The sequence below is a fragment of the Haliotis rubra genome, unplaced genomic scaffold, assembly GCF_003918875.1.
Source record: "Haliotis rubra isolate DU_JTF1 unplaced genomic scaffold, ASM391887v1 Scf101, whole genome shotgun sequence".
Lineage (NCBI taxonomy): Eukaryota > Metazoa > Mollusca > Gastropoda > Lepetellida > Haliotidae > Haliotis > Haliotis rubra.
In genome coordinates, this window is record NW_025764904.1 from 958,627 (window position 1) to 974,302 (window position 15,676).

The window sequence follows — 15,676 nt, forward strand, 5'->3', positions numbered from 1 at the left end:
GCCTAGAGTCTTACGCCTAGAAGGCGGTGGCTCAGGAGCAAATCTTCTCAAGATGCTGCTTGAGTATACGCTCCTAGTATCCTTGGTGCCGTCTGCAGGAGACCCACAGATATGAGGCAAGGTCCTTGTTGACACTCCGTGGTGGCTTGGGAGCTAGGAGGGTGCATCCTATTCCACACAAACATGGCATCCCCACTTAAAAAACGATCTCATGAATCGGATGATTCGTTTTCTTCGGAGGATGAGGCTTCTGTAGTCCTTACAAACCCTGACAACTGGCCTCGTTTTATTGTGATGTCAGCACCGGATGGTGGCGCTTTGAAATTCAATCCTTTTGCTACAGCAAAAGGCATTGAAGGTTTTGCAGGTGATGTTAAGGAAATTAAAAAAACTGTGATCTGGCTCACTGCTAATGGCTTGTCGGAAACTGATACAGTCTCAGATTTCGCTCTCAATCATTAGCTAATGTTCCTGTGGAGGTGTCCCCTCACAGGACACTGAACAGCAGTAAAGGCATTTTCTGTGATATTGGACGATGCCTTTCGGACATGAGTGAACATGACATTTTCGCAGAAATACATTCTCAAGGCGTTACTCAACCGTCGGCAATTTACTTACAAGAAACATATCTGAAACAGACTGATAAATTTGACCTACGTCGGTTTAATGCGTATCACTATTTTCTCCTCTTGGTGATAGAGCGTCTGGTGGATCATCTATTCTGAACAATGTTATCAATAGCCCAGGTCCGCTTAAAACAAATCTCCAAGTCGTTGCAATTCGGCTTACATTACAGGTTGCTTTTACTTTGTGCTCTTTGTACATCCCGCCTTAATCAGGTGTTCAACTGACTGATCTGCAAACTCTATATGATCAACTACCTAAACCCTGTTTAATCATGGGAGATTCAAATGGCCACAACCCACTCTGGGGTGGTACTAATACAAACACCAAATGTAAATTACTGGAGGATTTCATTTCAAATAATGACTTATGCATTAATAATGACGGTGCAAATACTTATTTACATCCTGGCACAGGAACATACTCAGCTCTTGATTTCTCTATTACGGACTCTAACCTGTTGAGTGTATTCGAATGGACTGTCCACGACGACCTTTGTCGAAGTGACCATTTCCCAACAATACTAAAACCCGTGATTCCATCTGACGTTCCTCCATCATCAAGATGGAATTGTAAAAGGCTAACTGGCCTTTATATGAAATTCTGCGAGCTTACAAACTCAAACCTGAACTGTTTAATGATATTCCTGATGCCATAAATTGTTTTTTAACTACATAACATAGCTGACGAGTGTATCCCCAAATCCTCTTCAATTCCTCACATACGAAAACCATGGTTTACAGATGATTGCAAACAAGCTAGGAAGGCACGGGAGAAAGCTGAACATTACTTCCGTCGCCACCCTATGGTCCTCAATTTGGACATATCTATAATTATAAACGCTAAAGCATGGCGTACTTTTAAGCAAAGTAAACGCCAGTCTTGGCGAAACTATGTCTCAAAAATCAATTCGCGCACGCCGATATAAAAGGTGTGGAATACGATCCAGAAAATCAAAGGTAAGGGGTCTAAATCTAGCATTCAGCATCGGAAAGATGGGAACCATTTATTAACCAATAAATCTGATATTGCAAATAAGTTTTGGTTGGCCAAACATTCTTCCTCATCTAATTATGTATCTGGATTCCCGCAATATCAAAAACAGCAAGAAAAGAAATCTAATAATTTCAATTAAGATAACGGGGAAGACTACAATGAAACCTTTTCGATACATGACCTTCATACTGCTCTTGATCAGGATCACGATACTGCTTCAGGAGCTGATAACATACATTATCAACTCCTGAAGCACTTACATGTTTAGAGACGGTTTTACATATTTTTGATGACATTTGGACATCTGGAATTTCTTCCTCTTGGCGTGATGCTATTATTGTTCCCATACCAAAACCTCGACATGGTCATACTGATCCCTCTAATTATAGACCAATTTCACTGACCAAATTGCAAAACCATGGAACGTATGATCAATAATCGACTTGTTTGGTACTTGGAAACCAATAATCTTATAACTAATATACAATGTGGTTTCCGTAAAAACCGTAGTACCATCGATCATTTAGTGCGTTTAGAATCTTTTGTGAATAATGCCATAATTAATAAACAACATGCAGTGTCGATCTTTATCGATTATATCGGTTTAGAAAAAGCATACGACACGACATGGAAACATGGGATTTTAAAAGATTTACATGACGTTGGACTGCGAGGCCCTTCGCCTCAGTTTATATCCAACTTTTTAAATGACAGGCAATTGCAAGTCCGAGTGGGTTCAACCCTGTCTGACCATTACAATCAGGATCAGGGTGTCCCACAAGGCAGTATTTTATCTGTCACACTATTTAGTATCAAGATCAACAGTTTATCAAATGTTTTAAATGATTCAATTGATGGATCACTCTTTGTGGATGATTTTAATATTTCTTGTTGCGGTAAAAACATGCATGATATTGAATGGCAACTGCAGATGTGCTTAAACAAAATAAATAAATGGTGTCTTGAAAACGGCTTTTCGACTTCCATTTAACCTTTCTTCCGCATATTAAATCCCTAAAAAATATATACCTGAAGGCACTGGATTTGTTAAATGTTGTTTCCAACTCAAAGTGGGGAAGGGATCAAGCTACCCTCCTACATCTATACTGATCACGGATTTCGGCTCCATCGTATATGGTGGAGCTTGCAAAAGCAACCTAAAATTACTTGATTCTGTCCACCACCAAGGCCTAAGACTTTGTATAAGATCTTCAGAACTACCCTGTTGACAGTCTCTACGTCGAGACTGATGAGTGATCACTTAATCAACGCCGTATCAAATTAGCTTTACAATATATTACAAACCTACATGCTAACGAGTCTAACCCTTCTTATAAATGTGTCTTTAATCCTCTTTATGCGGATTTGTATAACAGGAAACCTTCTCTTGTTCCGCCTCTTGGGCTAAGAATTAGGTCATTAATTACTGCTGCCGGCATTGAGCTGTTTAATATATCTCCTTCCCGACTTCTTTCCTCTCCTCCATGGCAGTTGGTAAGGCCACAAGTCGACCTAACATTAACATCATATCAAAATCAGAAACTAATGAATTACAAAATAAACAAGAATATAATCAATTAAAAATAGATATAATACATATAAATCCTTATTTCAGATGGGTCTAAGGATGGTGCCACTGTCATTGGGTCCACAACAATATCTTTCAGATTATCCAATGACAGTTCAATCTTCACAGCAGAAGCAAACGCAATACTTACATCTCTTAAATATATAAATAGACACCCTACATATGAACAATATATAATATTTTCCGACTCTCTTTCTTGCCTTCAGGCTATTAACAGTTTTTCTTGTAAACATCCACTTTTCATAGTCATTATAGAAGTATATATTGATCTTGCAACTGGCCAATAAGACATAGTCTTCTGTTGGTTACCCAGCCACGTTGGGATTTCCGGGAATAAAATAGCCGATCTTGCGGCCAAGGCAGCACTCAACAAATCAGTTACACCACTTCTTATCTCATACTGATTACAAAGCTAGCATTAGAACCTACATCCGTGATCTGATGCAGAAGAAGTGGGACACCCAAGTAGGTATCAATAAACTACATGAAATCAAACTTTATATTGGTAACACCTACTTGGGATGTCAGTCCAGATTTATACGATGTCGTATTGGCCACACAATATATACTCAAGAATACCTGTTGAAAGGTGAGGATCCTCCGTTTTGCATCCCTTGTGATGAAAGAATCACGGTCAAGCATGTCTTGCTTGACAGTGTTGAATATTCCATCACAAGGGATAACTATTTCGAATCACGAACTATGAAGGATCTTTTTAATAATGTCAGTTCTCATTTAATTATTGCATTTTTAAAATAATTATATTTGTTGAATGATTTGCAAATAGATAAATGGTATTTTAAACATGGTAGTATAAATTAGCAACTGCGATTCTTAGTGGCTGTATGCTCGAAGGGGTTTAAAATTTTGTCCTCCTGAGAGGGTACGTAAACCCGAAAACTTTCAAAGTTAAATTTAAGCTTACCAGATTTTTAAACGAGTATATTTGTTCTTTTAAAATTCGGCTAAACTTTTCCTCCAATCGCCATCCGCTGAAGGGATGGTGTAAATCCAACTAAGGTCCATGCAAGTTGCAAAGGCCCCATGGACCCTAGTATGGTGATCTACCTTCAGTTGTTGGCGACAATTTCTATATTGTATCGTCCTCTATAGTTAAAGTATTTTCGATTTTTAATTATTAGTTTTAAGTATATATCTGTGATAGTCTAGTTGGTTTTACTGTCCTTTGTCGACAGCTTTTTAAATTGATTACCTTGTTTTCATCGCTATATGGCTGTAATATTGCCGATGCGATGTAAAAGTTTAACTCGCTCACTCACTCACTCACTGTATATGTGTGGACACAAGGGGGCGTTCAAGTCAGTACCTGGTGACACATTACAGCCGTCACTGCTCGACACCGCCGTTTATCCTGCAACTTAGCAAGTTCTGCAAATGTCTGAGAACGATGGGGACGTTTACGGACGCGTCTATCAAGTTCGTCCCATAGATGCTCGATAGGGTTCAGATCAGACGATTTGGAAGGCCAATGAAGGACGTTTGCATAGGCGAGATAGACACCTGCTACACGAGCTGTGTGGTGTCGAGCGTTGTCGTGTTGAAACAGATCCCTCTGGCGGTTCAAAAGTGGGAGGAGGTGAGGTCGCAATGTAGCGATTTGCTGTAAGATTTCCTTGAACCACCACTAGCTCTGATCTATACGGGTAGGTCATGGCTCCCCACACCATGAGCTATCGCCACCAGATCTGTCCACCTGTCAACGCAGTTCGATGCAAATGTTCATGTTGACGTCAATAGACCACGTTGTCTCCAATCCCGTCGTTGCAGGAGGAAACGCGATTCATCGTTGGGCCAAACACGTCACCAGTTCCCTGTATTCCATGCCTGTACCCTGTTGCACCATTGGACATGTCGTTGTCGGTGTAGAAGTGTCAGGACATGTCCAACTTTTGATCGATATGCTCAAATTCCCTCTTCTCTCACGCGATTTCTGATGGTTTGGTCGGGAATTCTTCGAAGACGAGGCACCTGCCCTGCAGTGTCCGTTGCTATAGCAAATCGGTGATGGTACGTCCAAAGAGGTCAATAGTGATTTTGAGGCAGTTTGTTTTACTTGAAGATTTTAAGTAGTGTGATATTGTGATATATACTGAGTCAAAATAAAACCTTCACAATTCATATTTGAAAATATAAATATCAATTGTTATAGTAGACAGTTTTCGGGTATCATAATATTAATCCCCAAGTATCTACTTAAGCAATAACGCACCACAGCACATTTAAGTCAATCCAAACATCGTGCACCCCACAGAAGTGCTAAAACGCGTTTTGCACGTGCCACTGGTCACGTGATCTTATCATTGCATGTGCATTCGATGGCACACGTTCCCATCAACTTTACAAAGTGAAATACCACTATTCATGGCAGCACATGGTCCAGGTCTGCCCTGTCAACGTCACAATGCCAGACCCAATACAGCCATCTTGGCCAGGAATTACCTGTAGAACGCAGGGATCAACGTTCTTGACTGGCCGTCAAGGTCACCTCACCTCAATCCAATCGAGCACATCTGGCATGCTCTTGGTAGACGTCTGCTCACTCTCAGGAACTAACCCCAGAATTTGCAGGATCTTGGTGCTTCTTTGCAGGAACGATGGCACCGACTCGCCCAAAATGTGTTAACACGCATCAGGCGTTACTTGGCATTTGTGAACGCACGGGGTGGCCATACACGCTACTGAACGTATGAAACATGACACTTTGTTTACGCCTTTTATTGATGCATTCTGTAACCACATGGAGCCGATTTATGGCATTGTGATTATTCACAGTTCATCTGGTTAAAACATTCGCTCGTCACGCCGAAAACCCGGGTTCGATTTCCCATATGGGTTATAATGTGTGAAGTCCATATCTTGTGTACCCTGCTGTTATATTGCTGGAATATTGCATGAAAGTGGCGTAAACCCCAAGTCACTCCACTCATTCCCTCGCCATTACATAATCGATTCTGAAACCAAAGCCAGATTGTTTGAGAAACACCCCGTGACGTCAGGTTACGATAGCAACCAATCAACAAGGTAACAGAGACTGAAGAACCGATCACCGTTTAAGTCTATGCTGAAGTGGGGCGATGGGGTAGCCTAGTGGTTAGAGCGTCGCCCGTAACGCCGAAAACCTGGGTTCGATTCATCACATGGGTACAATATATCTAATATATAACCCATTTGTATGACGGAATTGTGTTGTTATTTTTTTTTAAAAATTATTCGGCTTTAGGTTTTTATGAAAACTAACGCCAGATAGATACCCTTTAGAGTTTTGCCTGAAAGCGACCCTAAACATATAAAATATTCCTTGGAACTAGTTGAGTGATGGTCTAGTTTCACATACCTCATCAGATGCAAAATAAAAGAGACCACGTGCAGATAGAATACAAAAGGTGGGCGTATCGTGCCCCACCGGTGACATCCGTCATACAAATGTGCAAAGTTTTGTCAATTGTTCACCTGAAATAAATATGAAAGTCAATGAATTGGGCACAATTTTTTGTCACTGATGCATTGCGTCCCTTGATATGCTTGGTCACAACGATGCTGGAACATCGAAGTTCGAACCAATCTCACCCATATTCTAAAAATATAGTGTATGTTTGGGCATGTTTGACTCCGTCGTCTAAGATTACACAAATCGCTGCGCAGAAGTGTGCCAGATCCCTATTTTCGGACCCGTGAAGGTCCTGTATAGAATTGATCTTCAGTAACCCATGCTTGTCGCGAAAGGCGACTAACGGGATCGGGGTGGTCGGGCTCGATGACTTGGTTGACACATGTCATCGGTTCTCAATTGCGTAGATCAATGCTCATAATGTTGATCACTGAATTATCTGGTCGAAACTGGATTATTTACAGACAGCTGCCATATATATGAAATATTGCTCAGTGCAACGTTAAACAACCGACAAAATAACAAACTTTGACACGTGTAGAAAGAGGTCTTTTTCCATGTCACTGTGGAAGGAGTTTGTCCTTCCTGCCAACCATTTCTGCAAAACAAATGCCCTAAATGAAGCAATGAAATAATATGGCATTATACAATAAACCTATCAGCCAAGCAACCTGAATCCTCCCCTCTTTCTGGGGCTGCCTTTCAATTTAAATGAAATTAATTGTTTCTGTCAATATTATATCTTCCAAGAGACTAAGCGTTAGTCTAGAACTGAGACATACTAGTGGCTGACCGAGGTCCCCGAGTTTCATTATAGTAGCCTTCACTAATTATGTTGAGAAATATTTGGCACGAGACTTTGGAAACTGCTTTGCGGCGTCAAGCAGGGAACAAAGATTCGTTCATCCATTGGTGTGTTTGGTTGGTTTGTTCAGGAGAAACATGGAACATGTGGAGGCCTCGATTACGAAATGTCACGCTTGCATCCCAAGTAGCATGTTATCAGAATCCTTGTGTTTGGTACCCCACAGTCCTTTACACGAGAACCTACGTTTGCTGCATTGTCCGAAACGTTCCTGGGAAGTTCGACTAGACAGTGCGTCCTGTGAGAAGTCCCATTCGCTGTCTGGGATGAGTATCAAAGGAGCAAGGGTCTGACCAGCCTTACCGTGCCTTGATCGCCCGAAACCTCTTTGCTGCATTTATGTATTTTAGTTTGTTGCATAAGAAGACCTGGCCTTCGCGTCGCCTGCACGCGTTACAAACGTATCCCAAGGAAGGTCAACTTACTGTTTACCTGAAAATTAATGTTTATTATCCAGACAGTTTGTTTTCGGTTTCTTTTGCAGTTACTAGTATTCCGGTTTGGACGCCATGTGTTTATAATTGTAGCAGGACCTGGAGTCACCTTACTAAGGCAACCCAGTTGCCTAGAACGATCACATGATGTTGATCACTGGATTGTCTGGTCCAGACTCGATCATTTACAGACCGCCGCCATATAGCTGGAATATTGCTGAGTGCAGCGTTAAACAACAAACCAACCAACATCCAAACAACCTAACGCAGCCGACTTGGTCATGTGGACAAGGCGTCTGCCTTCCGTGGTTCGAATACCAGCACGAATTTTGTGGCCGCTGCATAATGATATAAGAGATAGGAAGTGATAGCTGATACATGCTACCTGGGTTTTGATATTTTATTTCATGTTGGAAGTTACAAACAGTATGTTTCAGCACGTGTTGTCTCTGATGTTGAGCACGCACTCTGAAACAGAAATGGCATCAACTCTCATAACTATTGATAAAATCAGTTTACCGATGCCTTTATCAAGAACCCTTCATGTAAAGGTCTAATCCAAGTGAATAAGAAAGACTTACATACAGTGATCGTCCCTCCTAAACATACCACCGATTAAACAAGAAACAAACAAACATTGTTTCAGTTGCTTTCAAACCATGAATCCGCCAAGTACAAGCTGGATGCCAATCTGTTTGATTGGCATTCTAGAAGTTGATTAATCATAAGAAAGGTATGATATTGATAAAAACTTCTTTATTATATTATGATGCGACGTTTCGATACAGATTCTTATTATACCACTCTTCCTTGACAATGGTATAAGAATCTATACTGAAACGTCGCATCATAATATGACAAAGTAGTTGTTATCCATAACGTATCATACCTTTCTTCGTGAAAGTTCTTGAACCTGGTTCGAGTAGCAACCGATGCGTTTTGTGATTGGCAAGTACTAATGGAACCAGCACATGATTTCAGTGCTTAACACATCATGGAATAAAGTGAACACATCAAATTATGCTTAAAAAAACTTCATTCGTCTGTATTATAAATATACTGAGTATTACTATTGATATTCTACCGGTGAGGTTAAAGCGTTTCCTCCTCAGGCAAAAGTCCGGGGTTTGAGTCTTAACATAAATACAATGCGTAGAGCCCATCGTATGTCCTGCATTGATATTTGACTCATGTTATTTAAGCCCTCCCTACTCACCCTGTACATACACAAATCCTTATGTAGGACATTGTCCAAAAGTTATGATGTGAAGATCTCTGTGGGTGCATTTCTCCTTCTCATATTCACAGCTGAAACACACAAACATACATGTAAATTAGATGAACCCATTGTAGAGTAAGTATGATGTAAACTGCGTTAATATTGAACATACTTATTTAATCGATAAGTATAAGTGTTAACACACAACAATACATGTGAATTAGATGAACTCGTTGTTTAATGTATAACATGCAAAAGCAGTACTTAAGTAGTGGAAGGCACCTCGCTTCCATCAAAATAGATGCTTAACCGCACAAGGTAACTGTCAGCGTCAACAAACAGGCTCCTTTTCATGAACATGTACACAATTATATCAAAATGTTTTTATATATTAAATAGTGTTTTCACTTTTTCTTGAACAAATACGTCTTGCCATTGTGTCGAACATAATGTCAGTTTAATGGTGGAATCCTTTATCAATTCGTTGTTAAGTTCATCATAAAAGAGGGATATGATTAAAATGGCCGAGATCAATGCCTTAGCAAAATAGATTAGGGACCATTGATACTTTTATTGACCAGTGGGTTCTTATTCTTCTCTAAAAACTCCTATCCCTAGAAACATTCATTATCCCAAACAGTATTTGTTAAGTGTATATAATACACGTGAAGGTCCGAGTTAGAATTGGTTTTCAGTAACCCATGCTTGTCGTAAAAGGCGACTAACGGGATCGGGTGGTCAGGCTCCCTGACTTGGTTGGCACATGTCATAGGTTCCCAATTGCGTACGACCGCCTCCGTGGTGTAGTGGTTAGAGCGTCCGCCCGGAGAGCGGAAGGTCACGGGTTCGATCCCCGACCGCTTCATACCAAAAGACGTTAAAATATGGTACTTGTTGGTCCCTGCCTGGCGTTCGGCATTAATGGGTACAACAAGGACTGGTCGGCTCGGAGTCAGTATAATGTGTCTGAGTGGGGTATCCGTGCTTCACTGCGGCGTGGTATCTCAGTGGGCTAGCACTATAAAACCAGCTTAAGTCCGGGCTAGTATAAGCAGCCGCACATACACATACACATACACACGCATGCACGTCGTCATATAAATATTCTCAAGCACGACGTTAAACCCAATTTCACCTCACCTCCCAATTGCGTACATCGATGCTCATTTCCAATATGAAGAAAGTCTCTTCGCTCCTTTGTGCTATATTTGGATTAAGATAATCTTACTGTATTTGTTACAACATGTGAATATAAGAGACAAACTGTAAACGTAATGTAAGCTCAAAACAACAAGAAAATGCAATTCTTACAAGTTGTCGTAGGTAACTCTGTCTGTTGCACAGACTTCATCTTTATCAGCGGGACAGTCTTCGTGGGAGAGCTCCTGACAGAAGAAATCTAGAACAGCCTCTTCTCCGGAGAGCACTGGGCCCCCGGTGATGGTGCGTTTGTCACAGGCACCGTAGTAAGCAACGTCGATGACGCTGTCTTTACAGCGGGCTTGGGTAAAGTAACATCTGTAAAGTAATACAAGGTGATCTGATGTTTATGTGTTTGGGTAAACAATACACCCGTAAAAGTTGTAAAGGGATGCAGTGTCATCCTTTTGTGTATGTATTCATAGTAACTCATTATTGGGCTATGTTGTAAGTAAAATGTCTTCATCATAATCGATCGGATTAGGAATACCACCTTTTCATGTGCGTGACTGCATTCGTGCTCTGCTTGTTCATATATGAAGATGTCAAAAACATACCCTTTCAAACATAGTCACATGAATGCCAAGTAGGTACACTTCCATACATGCTTATGTCAATTACATACACTTTCAAACGTGACTATGTCAACTGCATACACTGTCATACATGCTTATGCCAATTGCATACACTTTCATATATGACTGGGTGTGACTTCTTCAGTGACAACACGGTTCCTTGTATAATTGATTACAGGAACGTGTTTGACTGCATCATGTGTCACTGCATCAACGAGTCTCCTGTTCATGTGTGACTGCATCAACGAGTTCCCTGTCTATGTGTGACTGCATCAACGAGTTTCCTGTTCATTCATGTGTAACTCCAACGAATTTCCTGTGCATGTGTGACTGCATCAACGAGTTTCCTGTTCATATTGACTGCATCAACGAGTTTCCTGTTCATGTGCGACTGCATCAACGGGTTTCCTGTTCATGTGCATGTGAGTACTTAAAGACAAGAATACCAATGTGCATGAATATATCAGCTATAGACCGATCTCAGCTATAGAAACATGTCCACACATGTTACACGTGCAGCAGCATAGAAGTTTTCAGCCATGTGTTCGTCATACCTGTTGTCGTACGTTACCCCATCAGTTCCACATTCCTCGTGTTTTGTGTATCTTGAGCAGTCTCTCTGCTGGTAGAGTCGACAGGTGAACTGACTGCCGAACCACCCGTCGGGAAACAACTGAGCAGAGGAAACTAAAACAAATATAAATCAACAAATATACACGGAACGCTGATCCAGGAAATGTGTTCCAGAAAAACAGAAGACAATGACATTCCACTTCCGAAGTTAAGTCAGCCTTCCTGAATAGGATATAGGATTTAACCCAAAAGGAGGTACAGAGTCGATTGAGGTGAGTGAGTGAGTTAGGTTTTACGCCGCACTCAACAACATTCCAGCTATATGGCGGCGGTCTGTAAACAATCGAGTCTGGACCATATAGCCAGTGATCAACATCATGAGCATCGATCGACGCAATTGAGTGAGTGAGTGGGTTTAATTTTACGCCGCACTCAGCAATGTTCAAGCTATATTCCGTCTGCCTGTAAATAATCGAGTCTGGATGCAGTTATCAACATCATGAGCATCGACCTACGCAAATGAGATGACATGCATCAACCAAGTCAGCGAGCCTGACCACCCGATCCCGTTAGTCGCCTCTTACGACAAGCATGGGTTGCTGAAAACCAATTCTCGTCTCAGATGTTCCAAGTTCTAACTCTCGTCAGGCGCTCAGTTCCAGCAGCAGACGCGATAAAGCGATATTTCTGATTATCCATTGTATGTTTTGTTCATTGTCATTTGACGATCAAATCTGGAGGCCTAGTAAGCTGTCAACTTATTCCCACAGAAATTATATGAAGTGGTTCCTACGAGTCTTAATGCAGATTGTTCTGCAAACTACAAAATATTCTAAGTCAGATTCTTGATTCATTGAATGCTACGTCTAAGAAAGAGAAGCAAGAAAAATAAATTCACCAAACAAATATATAGTGCTACATTTTTACGTGCAACTAAATGCAATAAATGGCACTGATGCGAAAAGACCCGTATGGGGGATATAAAATGACTATACCTCACTCACTCTCTCACTCACTCTCGAGTGAAGCAAACAGGGAAAGGGTATGGGGGTATACAATGACTATACCTCACTCACTCGGGAGTGAAGCTAATGGGGTTGGGTGGGTATGAGGGTTATACTAAATGCAATAAACGGCACTGATGCGAAAAGACCCACCATGGATTCTAGTTACAGGTGTTGGAAGCAGTATACATAGTTGCAATTGTTACCTCGAACAACCACAGGTAGAGGTTTACAATAGTATAGCATACACGATAAAGAAAGGTCGCCATTTGTTTGTTTCATTACATCTGATTGTCTGAAAAAATGTAATTTAAAGTCCAAATCTAATACGGCGCTGATATATTGAAAACTGGTATTCAACATTGTTCTCAAATGCCACTACTTGTCTGTATAAATTCTTTCTTTTATCTGCTGTCTTGAATTCTTTCTTTTTGGAAAAAGGTTCTATTTTTTATTCATTTGGCTTTCACAAGGACAAAACAAGACATACTTTTCCTATTCGTTTGATGTTGTTGATTGTGGAGATTCAGGCTTTTGACACCATCACCCAACAATCATGTTAGACAATACATCTCACAAAACCTCGCACTTCCCTCAAAGTGTTGGTGTGGCACCAATTGTGCTGCCCACCTTGCGGATCTGTTTCTTAATGAATATGAATTTCTGCTTGGGTTGACAAAATCAAAACAAGGTAATTTGGCAAAGAAGTTTAACTTAAGTTTGTCGATGATTTGATATCGTTCAATAACCATCAAATAGCCTTCAATCCCTTGATTGATTGTGTCATTTTAACAGTTAAAAGATGGGAAGTGTAATACTGACAAACTTTGAGGGTAACAACTTCTTTTATTTCGTGAGACGTTTTAATACAGATCCTTGTACCGTTGTCGAGCAGGGATCTGTATCGAAATGTCGCACTCTCGAAAAATGCCACTAAAGAGACTCAGGTTTGAAATAACTGAGGACAATAACCACTCAGAGCGCAGTCACTGAGGACCAAGAAAAATACCCATAAAGAGAGCAACAAATACTTCATAACAACACATGCGACTTCACACACACAGAGATAAATAAGTTTGGTTTGGGTGTTCTTTTAAGCCTAAAGTAAATATAAATAACATATTCACATTCTCTTCACCTAGATCTGTTTAATTGTGTGTATTTGTTTTCAGCATATTGCTTGGGCTAAAATGGTTACAAGCATTTCAGTGTAAAAGGCCTTTATTCTGAATAAAACTGTCCGCATAAAAAACAGGAATATAAATGGTAGTCCAATAACTGATATATCTACAAACTGACTGATAATATAATCAGTTTGATCTATTATCATGTATGACAACATTTTATCTTACAACATGGAATTTTAATAAAGTTGGTTGGCTGGTTGTGAGGCTCGCTGACTTGGTTGACACATGTCAACGTATCCCAATTAAGTAGATTGACACTCTTGCTGTTGATCACTGGATTGTCTGGTCCAGACTTGATTATTTAGAGACCGCCGAGATATGGCTGGAATATTGCTCAGTTCGGCGTTAAGCAACAAACAAACAAGCAAACAAACAAACAGATGAACAAAGAATTAAAGAATCATGACCTGTGCACAGAGCAAGTGAGGTTAGGTTCAAAGCTCTTGAGATCTAACTCCGAAACGTCGCTCCTATGTCCAGCATAGGCGTTTATATATATTATGTTATAATCTCCTGTCCTCCAACGAGTGCTCAGTTTGTTTGTTTACCTACCGGACAGAAGCCCCAGAACAACAGCTACACGCAGCATTTTCACAAAAAGCACGATCGGACACTGAACTGAATGAGACAGAGAAAGATCACACCTTCACGTGACTATTTGTGTTCACTGCATTAAGGTGTGCCAGGCTGCTTATGTGCTCTACCAGCTGGCCAACACTTATCTCGGACCTGCAATGAGCAGTCAAATTAAAGTATGTCACAAAGCTGTTTTCTCACTGACATCATATAAGTGCGTCAACACTAGCCTATTATAGTAAGGCTTTTTAAAAATAAAGCATTGGATCGTAATATTGGTAAGAAAATTAAAATTAACATTAAAATTCTGTGCTCTTAGGATTTCATTTACTCATGAATACCAACTATCATCTAGAAACTGGCCCCCAAAAAGCCTCATTGGCTGAGAGGGTTAGAGCGCAGACTTTGTGTACTTTGTGTATTAGGTGTTTGACTCTAAGAGTATGGATTCGAATCCCGGTTAGGACTTAACCCCGGAAAAAATACTAGAACTATACTTTACTGAGAAAGTATAATCCTGAATATAACATCCTGGATACAAGGACATGTGCCAACCAAGTCAGCGAGCCTGACCACCAAATCCAATTAGTCCCCTCTTAAAACAAACATGGGTTGTTGAAGATCAATTCTAATCGGGATCTTCACGGGTCGGGGAGATTCAGACCTGAACCTGAGAAAAGTTCGACTTGTTTCTTTTAGGGCTTTAGCACTCCAGGAGGAGAAGGTAAAGGAGGGAAAATAATACGATTGATGAAACTGTGAGGCAGACTTGTAGCAGTCTCTGAACCACATGGTTGTCCTTCCTGCCAACCATTTCTGCAAAACAAATGCCCTAAATGAAGCAATGAAATAATACGGCACTAAACAATAAACCTACCAGCCAAGTAACCTGAATCCTCCCCTCTTTCTGGGGCTGCCTTTCAATTTAAATGAAATTAATTGTTTTTGTCAATATTATATCTTCCAAGAGACTAAGCGTTAGTCTAGAACTGAGACATACTAGTGGCTGACCGAGTCCCCAAGTTTCATTATAGTAGCCTCCACCAATTATGTTCAGAAATGTTTGGACCGAGACTTTGGAAACTGCTTTGCGGCGTCAAGCAGGAAACAATTGGTGTGTTTGGTTGGTTTGTTCAGGAGAAACATGGAACATGTGGAGGCCTCGATTACGAAATGTCACGCTTGCATCCCAAGTAGCATGTTATCAGACTCCTTGTGTTTGGTACCCCAAAGTCTTTTATACGAGAACCTCAGTTTGTATTTTAGTTTGTTGCATAAGAAGACCTGGCCTTCGCGTCGCCTGCACGCGTTACAAACGTATCCCAAGGAAGGTCAACTTATTGTTTGCCTGCAAATTAATGTTTATTAGCCAGACAGTTTGTTTTCGGTTTCTTTTGCAGTTTATTCCGGTTTGGACTCCATGTGT

General features: G+C 40.6%; 1 protein-coding gene across 2 annotated transcripts; it reads right to left on the reverse strand.

Moving 5' to 3' along the window:
* Positions 1 to 8,302: 8,302 nt before the first annotated feature.
* LOC124268807 (ovomucoid-like) lies at positions 8,303 to 14,383 on the reverse strand. 2 transcript variants are annotated; one of them, XM_046703831.1, is made up of 5 exons: positions 14,227 to 14,383; positions 11,465 to 11,597; positions 10,447 to 10,653; positions 9,144 to 9,224; positions 8,303 to 8,384 (listed from the first exon to the last, which is right to left on the reverse strand). In XM_046703831.1, exons 1-4 carry the CDS (start codon positions 14,261 to 14,263, stop codon positions 9,152 to 9,154), a joined length of 450 nt encoding a protein of 149 aa, XP_046559787.1. In that variant the 5' UTR covers positions 14,264 to 14,383; the 3' UTR covers positions 8,303 to 8,384; positions 9,144 to 9,151. The 2 variants fall into 2 exon arrangements, with proteins under 2 accessions (XP_046559787.1, XP_046559790.1); XM_046703834.1 differs by having other exon boundaries at positions 9,133 to 9,224.
* Positions 14,384 to 15,676: the final 1,293 nt, after the last annotated feature.